The following is a 17,241-nucleotide window of genomic DNA, read 5'->3' as shown; positions in this document are numbered from 1 at the left end:
TGGGTACAGGTAATCCTCAATTTAAGACCACAATTGGTACCAGAATTTCTATTGCTAAGGAAGGTAGTTGAGTGAGTTGCACCCAATTTTATAACCTTTTTTTTGATACAGTTACTCAGCGAATTACTGTAGTTGTTAAATGAATCATGCAGTTGTTAAGCAAATCCAGCTTCCTCACCAGTTTGCTTGTCAAAAGTCAACTGGGAAGATCATCAATGGTGATCACATGACCCCGGGATGCTGCAATTACTTGCCAGTTGCCAGGCATCCAAAGTTTGATGAGAGCAGGCCAGGAATGCTTTGCGAGTTGACAGTGTGACCTCCTAAAACTGTGACAGTTATAAGTGCAAGGACTGGTTTTAAGTCACTTTTTTCAGTGCCATTACAACTTCAATTGGTTATTAAACAAATGATTGCAAATCAAGGACTTGTAGAGATTAAAAGGAAAGAGACAAAGTTTTAAATACCTATCTTCACTGTTCCTGTTTAAAACACATTTATACAGATGGAGGCACCTTATTTTGCTCATATTCATATCAACAATCTTTAATTAAAAGATTCCTCAAGACTTTTGCTACTTTATTACTTTTCAGCCAATAAATGCAATTCATTTTTAAATAGTATTCCAAAGAAAGATATAACATTAGTTACTGTACTTAAACTAGCAGCTAACTACAAATTGAATTTCTCCCATTGCTTTGTTTTTATATGTCCTGGGAGGATTGGATGATAAAACGGCACTAATATAATTATTCAAAACTATTGTACACTGTCTTTAATTTCTTTCTCTCTCTTGGTTGTTCTGGAGAACTACTCCCTGCGGCTGGAGAGGTACCAGGATTTCAAAATTAGATGGCATTGTACATACACTTTTCCACAGGCAATATTTAGAATTAATTCAGTAGAAAATGCTCCTGCTGTTTATGAGAAGAAGCCATAAAACTATTTTGATAGAAAATGAAGACATTCCAGAAAAATATGCATGCATACATTTTGATCTCTTCATAGGAGATTCATAGCTGGGAAGAGTGGAAGTGAAGAAATGTTGCTTTAGGTTTCAAGAAAACTGAGGCATAAACTCCACTGAACTCAATGAGACTTAGGGACCCATGACAATTCCAGAAATTGAAATAATGTTTCCCTTATTTTAAATCTTAAGAAGCCTTTTCCCATGGTTTAGGGTTAGAGTTCAGTTCAATTCAGTTCAGTTCAGTACATAAATCCTCTATATTTTATTCCTTCAACAACTCTGTGCAGTAGATTTGATAACTTCAGAGTCACATATGCAAGGGTAGAATATTATTTGTCCCCTCCACAGCAAATTTAGTACAATATACTGGTAAAGGATTAGATTGGGATTGGAGAGAGTTGATTTCTTTTCCACCTATCTCACTGTGGGCCTACTCTAGGAGGCTTATAACAATAAAACAGAGAAATGAAAAGAAGTATAAATGTAATAATAGTAAAGTAATGGAACAATAGAATAAACAATGAAAAAGAAAACAATGATACAGCGATATGAGAATAAAATATGGGCCTGTAGGATCCATGTTCAAATTCAGCCTCCAGATGGGAAACTTCCTAGGTGGCATCAGGCCTGCCTTTATCAGATAATTTGCAACATCTCTTTATATTCACCTGTTGTTTTTTTACTTTTAGGTCAGTTCTCTCATCTATTCTCCCAAATCCATTGTATCCCTTGGCTTTATATTTAAAATGGTGCAAAATTCCAGCTTAAAAAAAATCGTTTTTTGTTTTTCTCCTGTCAGACACTTGACACAAACTGTCATATTCTTGTCAACTGTTCCTCACTGAACTCATGGAAAAAATAATCCATACCAAAACTAAGGTTCTATAACTTAACCATAAAAAGGCCAACTGAAGGTGAAATGTCCATAATCACAAATCATTTCATCCTTTTTCTTCAGATAACAAAATGCTTTGGTGGCCCTGCCTCCATTAAGTGAATTCTGGAGAAAAGACCTCCTCCTGTAAGAGACTTTGAGAGCCACTAAAGAGCCTCAGATAGGAGAAATTTAATCCAGGGATCATATAAAGCCTCAGATGAGGTAGAGCTGCATAGATCAAAAGCTGCTTGATCCCATCAATCTACAAAGCAATGCTCAGATTGAAGTAATCTGTTGCCTTTTATCTGCGCTGTGCCCAATATCACATTTTATTCCTAAACTCTTAAGTCTGGTGCTTTTAAACATAGCTTTTGATGTGAACTTGAATTTCAAAGAAGATAAATCCCTAGTACTGTATGTCTATTTTATGAATGCAAGTTGTGGCTTGTTTTGCTGACCACTACCCTGGCCTGCTTACAGATTTGTTGTTGTTGAACTAAAACCCGCACAAGGACAGACATTATTTGGTGATTTTAATAGATTGATTCATGAATGTAGTATTTTTAATGTCTCCTTTTCTCTGCTCTGATGCTTCTTTCTCTTTTCCAGTTTGTGAAGTTTGCAAACATTGAAGAAGACACTCCGTCTTATCACAGGAGCTATGATTTCTTTGTCTCCCGCTTCAGTGAAATGTGCCACTCTAGCCATGATGACATGGAGATCCGGACAAAGTAAGTAGAGACTCTAGAAATTAGAGTACAGAGAAGAGCAACAAAGATGATTAGGGAGCTGGAGACTAAAACTTAACAATGAACAATTCAAAACACACTGACGAGGTTTCCTTGAATGGTGATGAAATGTTTGCTGCCAAATTGCCAAGCACAGAGCTCAAACTAACAACCTAACTACCAACCTGAGCTACTAATATTCAGACACATTCCATACGATGAACGATTGCAGGAACTGGGTATGTCTAGTTTAACAAAGAGAAGGACTGGAGTAACATGATAGCAGTCATCCAATATTTAAGGGGCTGTCACAGACAAGAGGGGACCAACCTGTTCTCCAAAGCACCTGAAGGCAGGACAAGAAGCAATGGATGGAAACTAATCAAGGAGAGAACCAACCTAGAACCAAGGAGAAATTTCCTGACAGAACAATTAACCAGTGAAAGTTGTAGGTACTGCACTACTGGAGGTTTTTAAGAAGAGATTGGACAGCAATTTGTCTGGAATGGCATAGAGTCTCCAGCTTGGCTAGCAGGTTGAACTAGAAGACCTCCAAGGTCCCGTCCAACTCTTACTCTGTATTCTATGGACCTAAATGGATGCTGGTGGCTTTAGCAGGCTAAGAAATTCTTGATTTTCTACTTTTCTACTCCTTTTGTCTTCCCAACTGCTACTCAGTAATGGTGTTAACCACACAGTTAACCTGATTAAAACTTAGTGTGTCCTAGGCTCAGTTACTGATGATCTTGATTAGATTTTTGAAGGACATAGTGTGCTGTGCAAATTTTTCTTCCTAGCTTTATTTTATGATTCACTGGTACTGTGCAGACTCAGAAAATGGATAAATTCAGTAACAAGGTTATATATATTCTGCAGATAAAGCCATATGGTACCTATACACAGCATGCTAAGCTCTTAAAGCAGGTTACAAAATACTTTTTTTCCCCATGGTGTGTCCAGCTATTTACATAGATAACATTCATACTATTCCCTTTCAGGGTAAGCGACATTAAGCCAAGCATAGAAAAGGGATAAGAAATAACCAAAGATACTAAAATATGAAAGAGGAAAAAGGAAAAGGAAACAGAAAGCTAAATCTAGGTTATAACAACTCCATTAACTGCCATCTTTATACATGATATTCTATCCTTGCAAGCTATTCTAGTTTCCACCACAGACATATACCACTGTATACATTGCCTTTTATTCTTAAACCTCTCTTTTTTTGAAGACCTCATCAATTCCATCCAGTCCAAGGGTGAAATTCAGCCGGTTCTATCCAGATTGCGCGATACGGTAGGGCCGACTGTGCGAAGTTTGGCTGACCCACACAGACGTCATGGCGTCCATTTTTTGCGACAATTTTCAGCCTCTGCGCATGCGCAGAAGGCTTTTTGCATGCACAGAAGGCTTTGCGCGTGCGCGGATGATGGCGCATGCAAACAGAGCGAGCAAGCGTGCAGTGCTCGCACATTTGCGAACCGGTAGGGAAAGTAAGTGAATTTCACCCCTGATCCAGTCCCAACTGAATAGGTTGAATTTTTTCTGTCACATTGTCATGGCCTATGGGAGAGCAGAAGGAAATAGAGTACAGAGAGGTATAATAAACAGATTTGATATATAGTTGGTTTCAATGTTCTTTCTTCCCCATGCCTTTAAGCTTACTTTTTCTTACTGCCTTTCTGTGCTTTGCATAATGCAAATTATCTAGTGTGGTGGGCATATATGTACTGAATGTACGTACGTACTGTTACGAAAATATAAACCAGATAAATATTTATTTATATCCCACTTTTATAATTTTTACAAAAAAGGCTGTGAACACACACATTACTCCCCCCTTCTCCTATGTTCCCTACAACAACCATGTGAGGTGAATTTGACTGAGAGAGACAATTGGTCCAAAGTACCTTGCTGGCTTTCATGGCTAAGGTGGGACTTGAACTCATGATCTCCTGCTTCCTAGTCTGATACCTTAATCACTAGACCAAACTGGTTCTTATACAAAGTTTCTACAGTATGACTAAATATACAATATGACCAAATTTACATAATATATATTGTATAAAAATGAACTGTAATATAAAACATAGAATACAGTAGCATAACAACCATATTTCCAGAACAGACAAACCACCTAACCCCATTTTAATAAAGTGTAGCATGCTACACTGATCAATGTGTAGCAACTAATAACTGAATATTGCAGAAAACCCCTTCTTTCAATCAGTGGACTTGAACAGTAACTTCCTAGATTCACTTTGTAAATCAATGCAGATATTCAGACAGTGAACACAGTGAATTTCAAGCAGTGTTGTGCCTTAGAAAAAAATCCTTTTTCTTAATAACCAAACTCATAATATTTTCAAGATTTTGGATTTTTAAAAAAAGAGAGAACAGTAGGCGCCATCTAGTGGTATAAATAGATGCTGAGTTGCCACTGCATCCCCTCAAACATAACAATTCTCAGGAGAAGAAAATGTGCTTTTGTCTTCCAAAAATGGCCAGAAAGACATAGAACTGGTATGTTAGAGTCTTCCCCTCCACACCATTCTACCCCCATGCAGTTCGTGAACACATCTGTGGGATGAGTTCCCCCAATTTTCACCACCATTAATGATGTCCATCTTTGACACCACAAATGTTATCTCTAAAATGTTTCCTGTCTTGGAACCTAGATAAATTTGGGGACAGTCAACAGTACCTGCATTTTGGGAAGTTTAGATGCTGTTCTAAAGGCAAGCAAAAGCAACATGAGAAACATTAATGCTTCCTGGTATATCATATGTTCAGCATACTACTGGAGAGGCTGCCTTCAATCCTCAAGTTTCCTAGGGCACATGGCAGTCTAGAAATTCTGCATGATGGCAGAGTGGTGAATATGTATGATTTTAAATAATGGTAATGTTAATCCTAAAACAGCATCTTAGAAAAGGAAGAAACTATTCCCCTGCTAATAAAGGCCTTCTTTTTATCACCTCTGTATGTCCCTTTTTTAAATATTCAGTAAACGTTTGTTCTACCATATTAGCTTTGGGTCTCCTATTTTCCTATCCCCACTGTAATTGTGCTTTCAGTATCTCCCCTTTTAGACTGCCTGTTTACATTTATTATTAGATTTTTGTCTTGCCTCTGTTTTTGTTCAACTCAAGGCAGCAAAGCAGTATTCAATCTAATACTCCCACCTCTTATTTTCTCCACAACACATATGAGGTAGGTTGGACTAAGAGAGAATGACTGGCCCACTATCACCCAGTCAGTCTTTATGCCTAACGGGAGCATCAGAATTTATGTTCTTATGATTTCTAGTGCAGCAGCTTTACACTACATCAAAGTGGTTCTCAAGTTAGGCAGAGTTAACCAACCTTTTTCTGCTTTCGTCCCTCTAAAAGAGAAATTTGTCAACAGCAGAAGTCGAGAATTTCTTGAACCATCTCTGGCGGAAGATTTTTGTTTTGTTTTTTCAACAGATGCGATGATGGTTATAGTCCTGCATCACTAATAATTCATACCATTTTATAAGTTCTGAAGTTTGCCTTTGTAAAGCATCATCTACATCTTTTTGTTGAGCAACAAGCAAATATCAGTTACAGCTTTTATTCATTCCTCCATTTATTTTACTCAGTTGCTTTCTCTTGCACCTACTTTAATTTTGGAGCAGAGATAGGTAATTTAACATACATCCTCCCTTTCTGTTGCTTTGGTTTCTGTGAACAAATTATATATTTCAGTTGCTGTTGCTGATGTAATAGATATTATTAGAGCATACTTTCACTCATTTCTGCAATTCACAAATCTTTGTCTGGGTTCTTTATTTCAAGAGCATTGTCTTCAACTCCCTTCTCAAGTATAGTTAAGTATGGAACACATTCTTCACTTAGAATTACTAGGCACCCCACCACCACCTCAAGTTCACCTAAAAAACTATTTGCTTGCTCTGTGAGTTCATTCTTTATATTCCTTATACCCTCTTACTCTTCAAGAAATAATGTTACAATAAACTATAGTAGATAGTTGTTCAATTGAGCACATAGTTCTTTCAAATAAGTAGCTTCCCTAAGCATGTGTTCCCTTTCTCCTGTTAAACTTCCCTAACAAACTCCTAGTATATGCGGATGTTGTAAGTCCTATGTTGTTAAACCTTTGTCCAGGTAAGTTGAGGAAGAATGAATGTCTCTCCAAGAAAGGAAGACGAGATCCATGTCCTAGAACCAACTCCCTGAGTTAGTTAGACAGATGAATCAGGCCTGATATAAAAAGTGTCATAATGGTGTGAAGTAGTTCATGCCATTTCTAATTCATCATGGCATCCAGACCAGCGGTGAAATCCACTTACCTTCACTACCGGTTCAGGAGCCGGCTAGAACCAGGGGAGCGCACCACTTCTGCGCATGCACAGAACTTTCTGCGCATACGCAGATGGTTAAAAAAGGGACGTAACGGCATCCTGGTGTGTGGGCGGAGCCTCCCGTCGCCAGAGCTACTGGTTCGGCGAGCTGGATAGAACCGGGGGGATTTCACCGCTGATCCAGACCCAGGAGCAAATATTTGCTGTAGGCTTAAAACCTGTTTGTGTGCCCAGGACACTAGGAAATGAAATAAATACATCTTGCTTTTTCAAACTTGGGTGTAAAACGTGCACAGATTGTTTCCTGGTGATGGTGTCCAGTATTAATTTAGTTTATAGGCCGAAAGAATAGATATAACAGGAGCATTTCCTAAATTGAACAACTTTAAAATTGGAAGGAGCAACTTTGACTAAGTTGAACTTCCGCTTTCGTTTCAACAAAGATTTTCCAAAACTTAAAATGTCCCCCCACAGTATCCAAGCTGTATTTGAAGAATTCCTGATTAGAGTTTCTTAATTAGCTTGACTTCATTATCAAATTGTTCTTTAAAAAAACTAGTTCCACTGTTACATTGAAATTTAGATACAGTAATTTAAATCTGCTCCATTTATCTTGTCCTCAAGAACAGAGAAGCACCAACTTTGCACCCATCAGATATTCCAAGCATGCTGTAATATCTTCATCACTCTGCTATTTTCTATACCGGTTCCTTCACTTGTAATTAATGAGTCTTGTATTCCTATCCATCTGCCATTTGTAGCAATTTTTCATGTTAGCTGAGATGGGTGGGATTAATCGCTAAAAATAACAACTGAGGAATATGAATCTTTTCAGTCAGTAGGCCCCCTCAATCTTCCTATTTGTTATTCCTGCAATGTCGCAAGAATGATTAAAACAGAATTCTGTATGTGACCGTCATTTTATCTGTGGAAATCATAGTCACCAAAAGGACACATTTCATAGAGAATCCCCCTTCCTTTTTGATAAAGGTGATTCTTCCTGTAGTACAGGGGTGTCCAATTTCATTGAGGGCCGCATCAGGATTGTGTTTGACCTTGAGGGGCTGGGATGGACATGGCCAGGGTGGGCATGGCCAGCTCGACATCATTTGTGTCGGGGGCGCCGGTGATGGCTGGAGCACTCTGCCAGCAAAAACAGGCTCCTGAGCTCCATTTTCAGCTGCGACAGCCTCCTGCAACCCTCTGCTAGCAAAAACAGAGCTCAGGAGGGCCATGGGCTGCTCTTTTGCTGTTTCCAGGTCGGCCCCGCAGGCCAGATCTAAGCACCCGCAGATCCGGGCCACAAGCCTTGAGTTTGACATCCCTGCTCTAGTAGAATCTGATGCATATTATTTACTGCCAGCCAGCTCTGTGTCAGCCAGAGCCCCTTTTAAAAGCAATTTGTGCTTTCTTGCCCTCCTCTTCCCCACCTACCAAGCACTGTGGGTTGCTGCTGTCTTAGATCTATTTTTGCATCTGCCCACTATCATGCTCCCTGCTGTTCCTAGGATGAACTGTGTCCTACAATTAATCTGCTAAGGGTGTGTTTTAATTGTTTCTTCTTGCTCTCTGACAAATATGGAAGCCTGGAAAAGCTTTTCAGAAGCTGAGGGATAATGAAAAGCCAAGGCTAAGGGTGAAGGTGGTAGTTTACAATATAATATGCCAGAGGGTCTTTTGATGTATTTTTATTTTTTATTTATTTATTTATTTTGTCACAACTATATATGTAGGTATCATACAAAAAAGATTATATAGTATATAAACACATATATGAGTAAATATAAGGAGGTATAAGCATATATATATATATATATATATATATATATATATATATATATATATATATATATATATATATATATATATATATATATATATATATATATATTTGTTTTCTGAGGTTTTCATGGTGTTTGTATGTAGGTCTTTGGTTATTCGGGTTTTCTCCCGCGTAAAATTGGAAGTGTCTTGGCGACGTTTCGACGAAGTCTCATTCGTCATCTTCAGGCTTCAGCTTCGTGCTTCTGGGAGCAATGTGTGATTGCAGCTGTTTCTTCCTTTTTAAGGATGTCACCACCACACATCCACCCAGAAAGCACACCCAAACCCACACTGATCAGGAAGCACGACCAAGGACCAGAAGCCAGACCGCAGCTGCAACATTAGCCATTTCAAACCCCTCCAATCCATACATGCAGCAGACTGACACCCACTACGAAGATGTAGCACGACCACGAACACGAAGCCAAACAGCAGCAGTGCAGCTCACCAGCTCAGATCCCCCTGCAACTCAGACTAATTTGAGCACAACCAAGCCCCCACCCAAACAGGACACACCCCCAGCCAATCAGAGCACAAAAAAACCCCCATCCAATCAGAGCACAGCCAAGCTCCCACCCAATCAGTTCAAACCCCCACTAGCAGTTAAAAAGGAAGAAACAGCTGCAATCACACATTGCTCCCAGAAGCACGAAGCTGAAGCCTGAAGATGACGAATGAGACTTGAAACGTCGCCAAGACACTTCAATTTTACGCGGAGAAAACCGAATAACCAAAGACCTACATATATATATATATATATATATATATATATATATATATATATATATATCTATATATATATCTATATATATATCCTATATATATAGGAAGAAGAAAAGAAAAACAATAGGACAGGAACGGTAGGCACGTTTGTGCGCTTATGCACGCCCCTTATGGTCCTCTTAGGAATGGGGTGAGGTCAATAGTAGAAAGTTTTTGGTTAAAGCTTTTGGGATTATGGGAAGAGACCACAGAATCAGGTAAAGTGTTCCAAGCACTGATGATTCTGTTACAAAAGTCATATTTTCTGCAATCTAGATTAAAGTGGTTGACGTTAAGTTTAAATCTATTAGTTGCTCTAATATTATTGCAATTAAAGCTGAAGTAGTCTTTAACAGGAAGGACATTACAATAGATGATTCTGTGAGTTAAGCTTAGGTCTTGTCGAAGGCGACGGAGTTCCAAGTTTTCTAAGCCTAGGATTTCAAGTCTGGTGGGATAGGGTATTTTATTGTTTTCAGAGGAATGGAGAACTCTTCTTGTAAAGTATTTCTGGACACGTTCAATTGTATTGATGTCAGAGATGTGTTGAGGGTTCCAAACAGGCGAGCTGTATTCTAGAATTGGTCTAGCAAATGTTTTATATGCTCTGGTTAGTAGTGTGGTGTTTTTGGAAAAGAAGCTACGCAAAATTAGGTTTACAACTCTTAGAGCTTTTTTTGCTATGTAGTTGCAGTGGGCTTTGGCACTTAGATCATTTGACATGAAAACTCCAAGGTGTTTAACGGGATGGGGGTCGTCTGTAAGGTAATGTCCATCTAGTATGTACTTAGTTTTTGGGTTCTTTTTTCCTATATGCATTTGCTGGTTGAAATTTGGAGCTGCCAATTTTTAGACCAAGCGGTTAGATGATCAAGGTCATTTTGAATGATAGAAGTATTGTCTGTGGTGTTAAATAGTTTGACATCATCATGTAGTCACCTAACTAGTGACTTAACACTCTTCAGCTAGTTGCCTCTTATTGATACTGTTATTTTTATTCTTTTCTACATGTTTTGGAATTGAGGGTTGGGACAAATATTGTCCTCCCTCATATTAAGGTTAAAATTCTGTGCCACCTGATTTGGCAGGAGATTCAGAACAGATTAATGTGAAAGGGTTATTTCAGCTGAGTTTTAAATTTACTGATGAAATTTACTACCATGCCATACATTTGAGTAGATATTTAGATTTTTATCCTTATTTTGAGGGAGAGAGGAGAATATTACCATGAAGTACCATGTTCCAGAGCAGATCATCCAGTTCAGGAATAGTAATATAGCCAGGTGCAAGGAAATTGACTGGAAAATACAGAGTTGTCTCTCTTGTCTTCACATTCACACATCCCCTTTTTTTCATACTTCTTTCATGGGTAGACTGCCAATGGATGAAATGGATGAACTCAAAATAACACATTCCATTAACTACATGCTCAAATTGTACATGCATAATGCTCAACTTGGGTCTGTTATTCTTACCTTGCATTAGTAATATAATACTAATGTTCATATTTTATATTTGTTAGTAATTATTTCTCTAGCTACCACTATATTTTTAATTCCCTATTCACCCAAAAGCCCCAGAACAGCATAGATAGTTTTCTCTCCTACTCCCCTTATAATGATTTCATCAAATTCACTAAGCTAAGAAGGACTCTGGACCAAGATTAAAATGGCCAGCTAAATTATGTATAGCCTATAGAAAAATAAGGATTTGAACTGGGATGTTCTGGATCTTTGACATTCTCTAACTGGTCTGCTGCTACCATGATCTTCTTTGTGCATTGAATTTGCCTATTTCATTGTTTGTATTATTTAAACAGAATGAACAGTTGTTTTGCTGTGGCTCTTGATGTCAAAAATGCTTTTTAAAAACTTGGTTACAAGCCATTGCTACTGAAGGGTCTCCTAATTGCTGGAGAATTACTCCTACCTCCCAAGCACTGAAGTTTTCAAACTTCCTTGGTTCAAAGTGCCCTTAGCAGTTCTCAAACTGTGCACTGTGACAATCTGAGGAGCTGCAGCTAATCCACTAACAGTTCAGTTTATTAAGTAGTAAAATATCCCACAGTGCCTCTATGCATTCAGTGTGGCACCCTAGGAACCATCGCCCTAGAATATACAAGTTCCGAATCCTTCAGGAGCCAAGCATTAAAAAGAGATACAAATAGAAGGAAAACCCCATTTCTTGTTACCTTCTTAAAATTAGCCTTTTATTCCTAAAGGATCCGGATGTCTGGCATCAAAGGACTACAGGGTGTGGTTCGGAAAACAGTTAATGATGAGTTGCAGGCAAACATCTGGGACCCTCAACATATGGACAAGATTGTGCCTTCATTGCTCTTCAACCTTCAGCATGCAGAGGAAGCAGAAAGGTACCTGGAATTGTTGGTATTGTTCTTGCAAAATGAGACTTCGCTACTCGTGAAAATCTAGAATTGGAAATACATCAGTCTTGTCTAGCAAATTTGATACCATGGACCCTATAATGAGTAGCTTGGTCTCTACAGAAAGTACGGTAATTCTTTTTCTCTTTTTGGGTACATGCACGACAACATCTGCTCATCAAGAAGTAGGTTACCTCCGCACTGATTTAATCTTGGATTAATTTGTTTCCTGCTTGAATTGTAACATTCCTACTACAGTCTCTTGCACTTTGTCTTTTTCATGTTTGTCTCTATGTTTATACCACTAATTTAAGTGATTATGTGATGCAGCTAATAAGTAGCAATAGCACTTAGACTTATATACTGCTTCACAGTGCTTTACAGCCCTATCTAAGAGGTTTACAGAGTCAGTATATTGCCCCCAACAATCTGGGTCCTCATTTTATCGATTTCAGAAGAATGGAAGGCTGAGTCAACCTTGAACTGGTCAGAATCAAACTGTCAAATTGCAGGCAGCCGGCAGGCAGCAGAAGTTGCCTGCAGTACTGCATTCTAACAATTGCACCACTATGGCTGTTAGTAGGTGTAAATTGTGACTTTCCTTTAGACCACAAGATAGCACACAGTTTTATTTTGACACCATCTTTCTAAAGAAGTTCTTCTAATCCCGCTATTAAAGTGATTCAAATTTGCAGCCTTCTCTGTATTTCCAAACAGTAAATTGCAGAGTGTAATGTATCTATCTATCTATCTATCTATCTATCTATCTATCTATCTATCTATCTATCTATTATTTATTTATATAGTTATGTATGTATTTATTTATCTATTCTGATGTTCCCACCATTCTGCTTTATCAAAGTCGTGAACTTACAGAATTCTAGAAGATTTATGGAATAGAAATAGTTCTATTCACTCTGACATATATCAGAGGTGGACAACCTATGGCTGCAAGCCACAAATAGTTTCCTAGCATTGTGTTGAAAGACTCTTTCCCAGAAGCCTGGAATGTAACACTGACCTTTGGAGTAGATGGTCAAATTTTAATTGCATGATTTCTCATGATTTTGTCTGCAAAGGAGAGAATGGGACCTATAAAACACTGGAAACCCTTCCTGCTGTGATCCAGGCTTTCATATAGCCTACCAGTACAAACCATGTTCTCAATTTTGACAGGATCATTCTGACGAGTTAGCATGCTATGAGGAATATGTAAATAATTGAGATTTTCTTTAAACTAAAGGAGAAAATGTATAGTGATTCAGGAATAGACTAATTAGTTAGCAAGCAGAAATTTCTACATTCAATCCTTGACAATTTGCAGGTTGCCTTGAAAGAGGCTTTGATTGACATCCTGGAGAGTGATTGTGCTCAGAGTACACAATTCTGGCCAGCGAGACTTAAGAATTTTTTGGAAGGATACGCCTTACATTTCTAAATTCCTGTTTTGGTGTGATTCATTGTCTTGACACAGATTGGTTTGCGTTCATTAGATCAATTTTAGCACAGAGACACAACAATGACCCAGAGGAGGCTATCTTCCTGATCTCTGCATGACTCATCAAGTGTCTGTATGATTCTCGAGATGTGGATCATATGGAAAGTTGTGGCCATTTTCTGCAGAGAAATGAACACTTCCTGTACTGTAATCCTTTCCTACTAATAAAATCTTTATTAAGGGAAAGTGTGCCTCCAATTTTCATTCCATGTGCAAGAAAGAAGGAATGACCACTTCAGCCCCCCAAAGCCTCTTTTTAAGCAAAACTGGGGGGAGGGGAAATAAAGGGTGCAGTGTCTCAGTGGCTAAAACGCTGAGCTTGTCGATTGAAAGGTCGGCAGTTCAGCAGTTCGAATCCCTAGTGCCGTTTAACAGGGTGAGCTCCCATTACTTGTCCCAGCTTCTGCCAACCTAGCAATTCGAAATGCAAGTAGAAAAATAAAGACCACGTTTGGTGGGAAGGTAACAGTGTTCCTTGCACCTTTGGCATTTAGTCATGCCAGCCACATGACCATGAAGACGTCTTCGGACAGCGCTGGCTCTTCGGCTATGAAATGGAGATGAGCACTGCCCCCTAGAGTCAGGAACAACTAGCATATATGTGCGAAGGGAATCTTTATCTTTTAGAGGGGAAAAATGCTACTTGCATTTTGTCTGTGAAATGGATGTTTGACATTTAAGTTGTAGCTGCTACTTTTTCCCTTCCTTGTTTCCTTTAGCCGTTCTCCCTCACCCTTGCAAACAACAGAGAAGGAGAAAGAGAACCCAGCAGAGCTGGCTGAACGATGTTTGAGGGAGCTCCTGGGTCGGGCAGCCTATGGCAATATCAAAAACGCAATCAAGCCTGTCCTCATGTAAGTCCCTCGCATTGTGTGTTGTACAGCTGCCTCAGTTTCCCCTGGGAGATGTTTATCAAAACCGGTTGCCTTGAATTTCTTCTTCCTCAACGACTCATGGGCAGAATAATGATGATGACCACCATTATTAATAGCATGTTTTCCTTCAAGTGTTTTTCCAAGAAATTTGGGGATATTGCACAAAGTAGTCTCATCTTATTCCCATAAATCGTAACAAGGCTGTGAATTGGTCTAAGCAAAAAGCTTAATTCCCACATTAGGCTAAATCCCAGTTTAGCACGTGCACGGTGATCCATCTAAAATAAACCATTTTAATACTTGTTGTTACGGCTGTAGTTCAGCCAACATGCTAAGACGACAGTGACTTCTACAACTTCCTCAGCCATAAATCAATTTTGGCCTCTTCTGTCATGTTGCAATAAATCCAGTCATTGGTTCTCTATCAGTGTTAACAGTATTTGAGCTACAGTGCAAATCATCAACATTAAAGCCCTTCTCTTCTCCTAATTAGTCTCCAAGGTAGTGTATCATCATTTAACACCTCCATAATCCCTTGCAGGGTGGAGTTTGGGCAACTAAATGGAGCTAGCAGAGTGTTTTAATGGCCGGATGCCCTTCCTGTCACCAATGTGGAGTTTTGTTCAGCAGATATATTCTCAGTGTGCCCAGAGAGAGAACTATCTGCCTCTACCTAGAATCAAACTCACAACCTCCTGATTATGAGGTGAAAGCTCCCCCTCTAGGCCACCCCACCACTCCAGGGTAGTATATAGTAAACCTTATTAAAATAAGGATAGGGGGAAAAGCCATCTAATACAACTGAACTGTGGCATTAAAATTAGAAATGTATAATTTTTAAAGTCCCATTGCAATACAACTATTTTTACTCCTCTCTAATGCTAACTGATCCAGTGACAAAGGAATTGTTCTAGGACTGGGGCTGTGGCGCATGCTGGCTGAGGAATTCTGGGAGTTGAAGTCCACAAGTCGTAAAGTTGTCAAGGTTGCAGACCCCGATCTAGATCAACCAAACTTGCTACTTACTAGAGTAAAATAAGCTCAGCTGAATGAATGTTTTTTCTTAGTCATTCATTGTTTCAATTATATACCATATTTTTCCATGTATAAGACGCTACTTTTTCTTAAAAATATGTACTTGAAAATGGAGGGGTGTTTTATACACTGGAGGCCGAGAGGAGTGGCTGCACATGCTGGATGAGCCTCTATCTTATAATCAGTTCTATCATTCCTATCTATTGTAGTTGTTTCCTGTATCACATTGCCACTTTAGGTTTCATCTCTATTGTTCCTGTGATGCATTTCCTGCTCTTATGCAGGCATAAAACTAATTTTAAAGATTTAATAGCAAGCAGAAAATTAGCTGCAACCTTACTGGGATAGATACCGTGCCTCAAAAACTCAGTGAAAAACTTTCCTAAAATATAAGACCTAAGGAATGTAGCTGCTCCATAGGGTTGGGTGGCTACTAAAAAGGCTTTCTTCCAGACACACATACACTACCCCATATAGCCTGAGAATTATCAAGATACAGGTCGTCCTCGGCTTACAACCACAACTGGGACCAGAATTTCCATTGCTAAGCAAAGCAGTAATTAAGAGAGCATTATCCTATTTTAAGACCCTTTTTGTCATGGTTGTTAAGCAGCTCCCTTCAGTTGTTAAGTGAATCATGTGGCTGGTAAGCAAATCTGGTTTCCCTCATCAACGTTGGAAAGCCAGTTGGGAAGGTCGCAAATAGTGATCACATAACCCGAGACGCTGCAACCATAAATGCATACTAGTTGCCAAGCATCTGAATTTTGATCACATGATAGTAGGGATGATGTGATCGTCATAAGTGTAAGGACTGGTTGTAAGACTTTTTTTTTTTCAGTGCCATTGTAACTTTGTACAGATGTTTAACAAATGGTTGTTAAGAGCTGCCTATATTATTTCTTACCTGCCTGTTTATCTGGTACTATTCCTGTTTAACAGGATGTCGGTAGCTAGGGAGGATTTCAGCTGTTTGGGGTTTTTTCTTCGACTTTCATGTGCATATTTTTAATAGGACGCAGATAGGAATAATCTTTATGACTCTATTGATTCAAAATGAATCAAAATGCCAGGTTTCCAGGAATTCTCTAGGAATTCACCCAGGTAAGCAGGGAGCAGCATCAGCCTAACCTTAGATTGAAACATTTGCAAGAAAACAACCGACCCTGGAGAATGCTAAAAAACAAATAATGAAGTTTTCTGAATTGACCCTATTGTTTGATCATCCAGGCCATAATTTAGGATGTCAACTGTCTTTCATTGACTAGTTGTGGACTCATTCTCCAGAAACATCTGGGTGGTCCCTGTAGTGAGAAATATAATGGATCATTATTTAGAACCAACTTTGGTTTGCTCCAGCTTAAAGTTCTTCATAAAAATAATTGCCTCTGACCCCCGGGCAGACTGACCTACAGCCATAATTGTCTTAAAACATTAAATTCTAAGCTCTCATCATAGGTGAGAGGCCTTTTTACATTATAAAAAAAATAGGTTTGGTTTCTTTGCTAATTTAAAGTTGTTGATCTTTGAAAATGATTGTCTTTCTATTTTAGATGATTAGACAATTATATCAAGTCTGCTAAATTTGTATCTCCTTATTTCCTTCTTATTTCCCAAAAGCCACTTAGATAACCATTCTCTTTGGGAGCCAAATACCTTCGCAATCCGTTGCTTTAAGATCATCATGTACTCCATTCAGGTGAGATCTGCATTAAGAAGGCATTTCTATTTTTCTATTCCTACAGTATAACGTAGTTTAGTTTAGAGCTCAAACTTCAGAGCAGAACCTCCCTTGATGAGTCACCAGCAACCTAAATACTATTTATTTATTTGATTGATTGATTGATTGATTTGATTGATTGATTGATTTTTACCCTGCCACTATTACTTTACAAGTAATTCAAGACGGCTCACAAACATAGTGCTCCCTTCCCCTTTCTC

At 38.7% G+C, this 17,241-nt stretch overlaps 1 protein-coding gene across 6 annotated transcripts in view; it reads left to right on the top strand.

The window, feature by feature from the left end:
- Window positions 1-17,241, top strand: part of EFR3B (EFR3 homolog B) — a 140,296-nt gene that overhangs the window by 92,714 nt on the left and 30,341 nt on the right. For all 6 annotated transcript variants that reach the window (XM_058164742.1, XM_058164744.1, XM_058164743.1 and 3 more), the window contains exons 5-8: window positions 2,457-2,578; window positions 11,731-11,880; window positions 14,110-14,244; window positions 16,921-16,999. In XM_058164742.1, coding sequence (XP_058020725.1) covers window positions 2,457-2,578; window positions 11,731-11,880; window positions 14,110-14,244; window positions 16,921-16,999 — 486 coding nt within the window. The remainder of the gene's footprint in view (window positions 1-2,456; window positions 2,579-11,730; window positions 11,881-14,109; window positions 14,245-16,920; window positions 17,000-17,241) is intronic.

This window comes from Ahaetulla prasina, chromosome 1 (assembly GCF_028640845.1).
Source record: "Ahaetulla prasina isolate Xishuangbanna chromosome 1, ASM2864084v1, whole genome shotgun sequence".
NCBI classification, from domain to species: Eukaryota; Metazoa; Chordata; class Lepidosauria; order Squamata; family Colubridae; genus Ahaetulla; species Ahaetulla prasina.
This window is presented reverse-complemented; position numbering and strand designations above follow the sequence as displayed.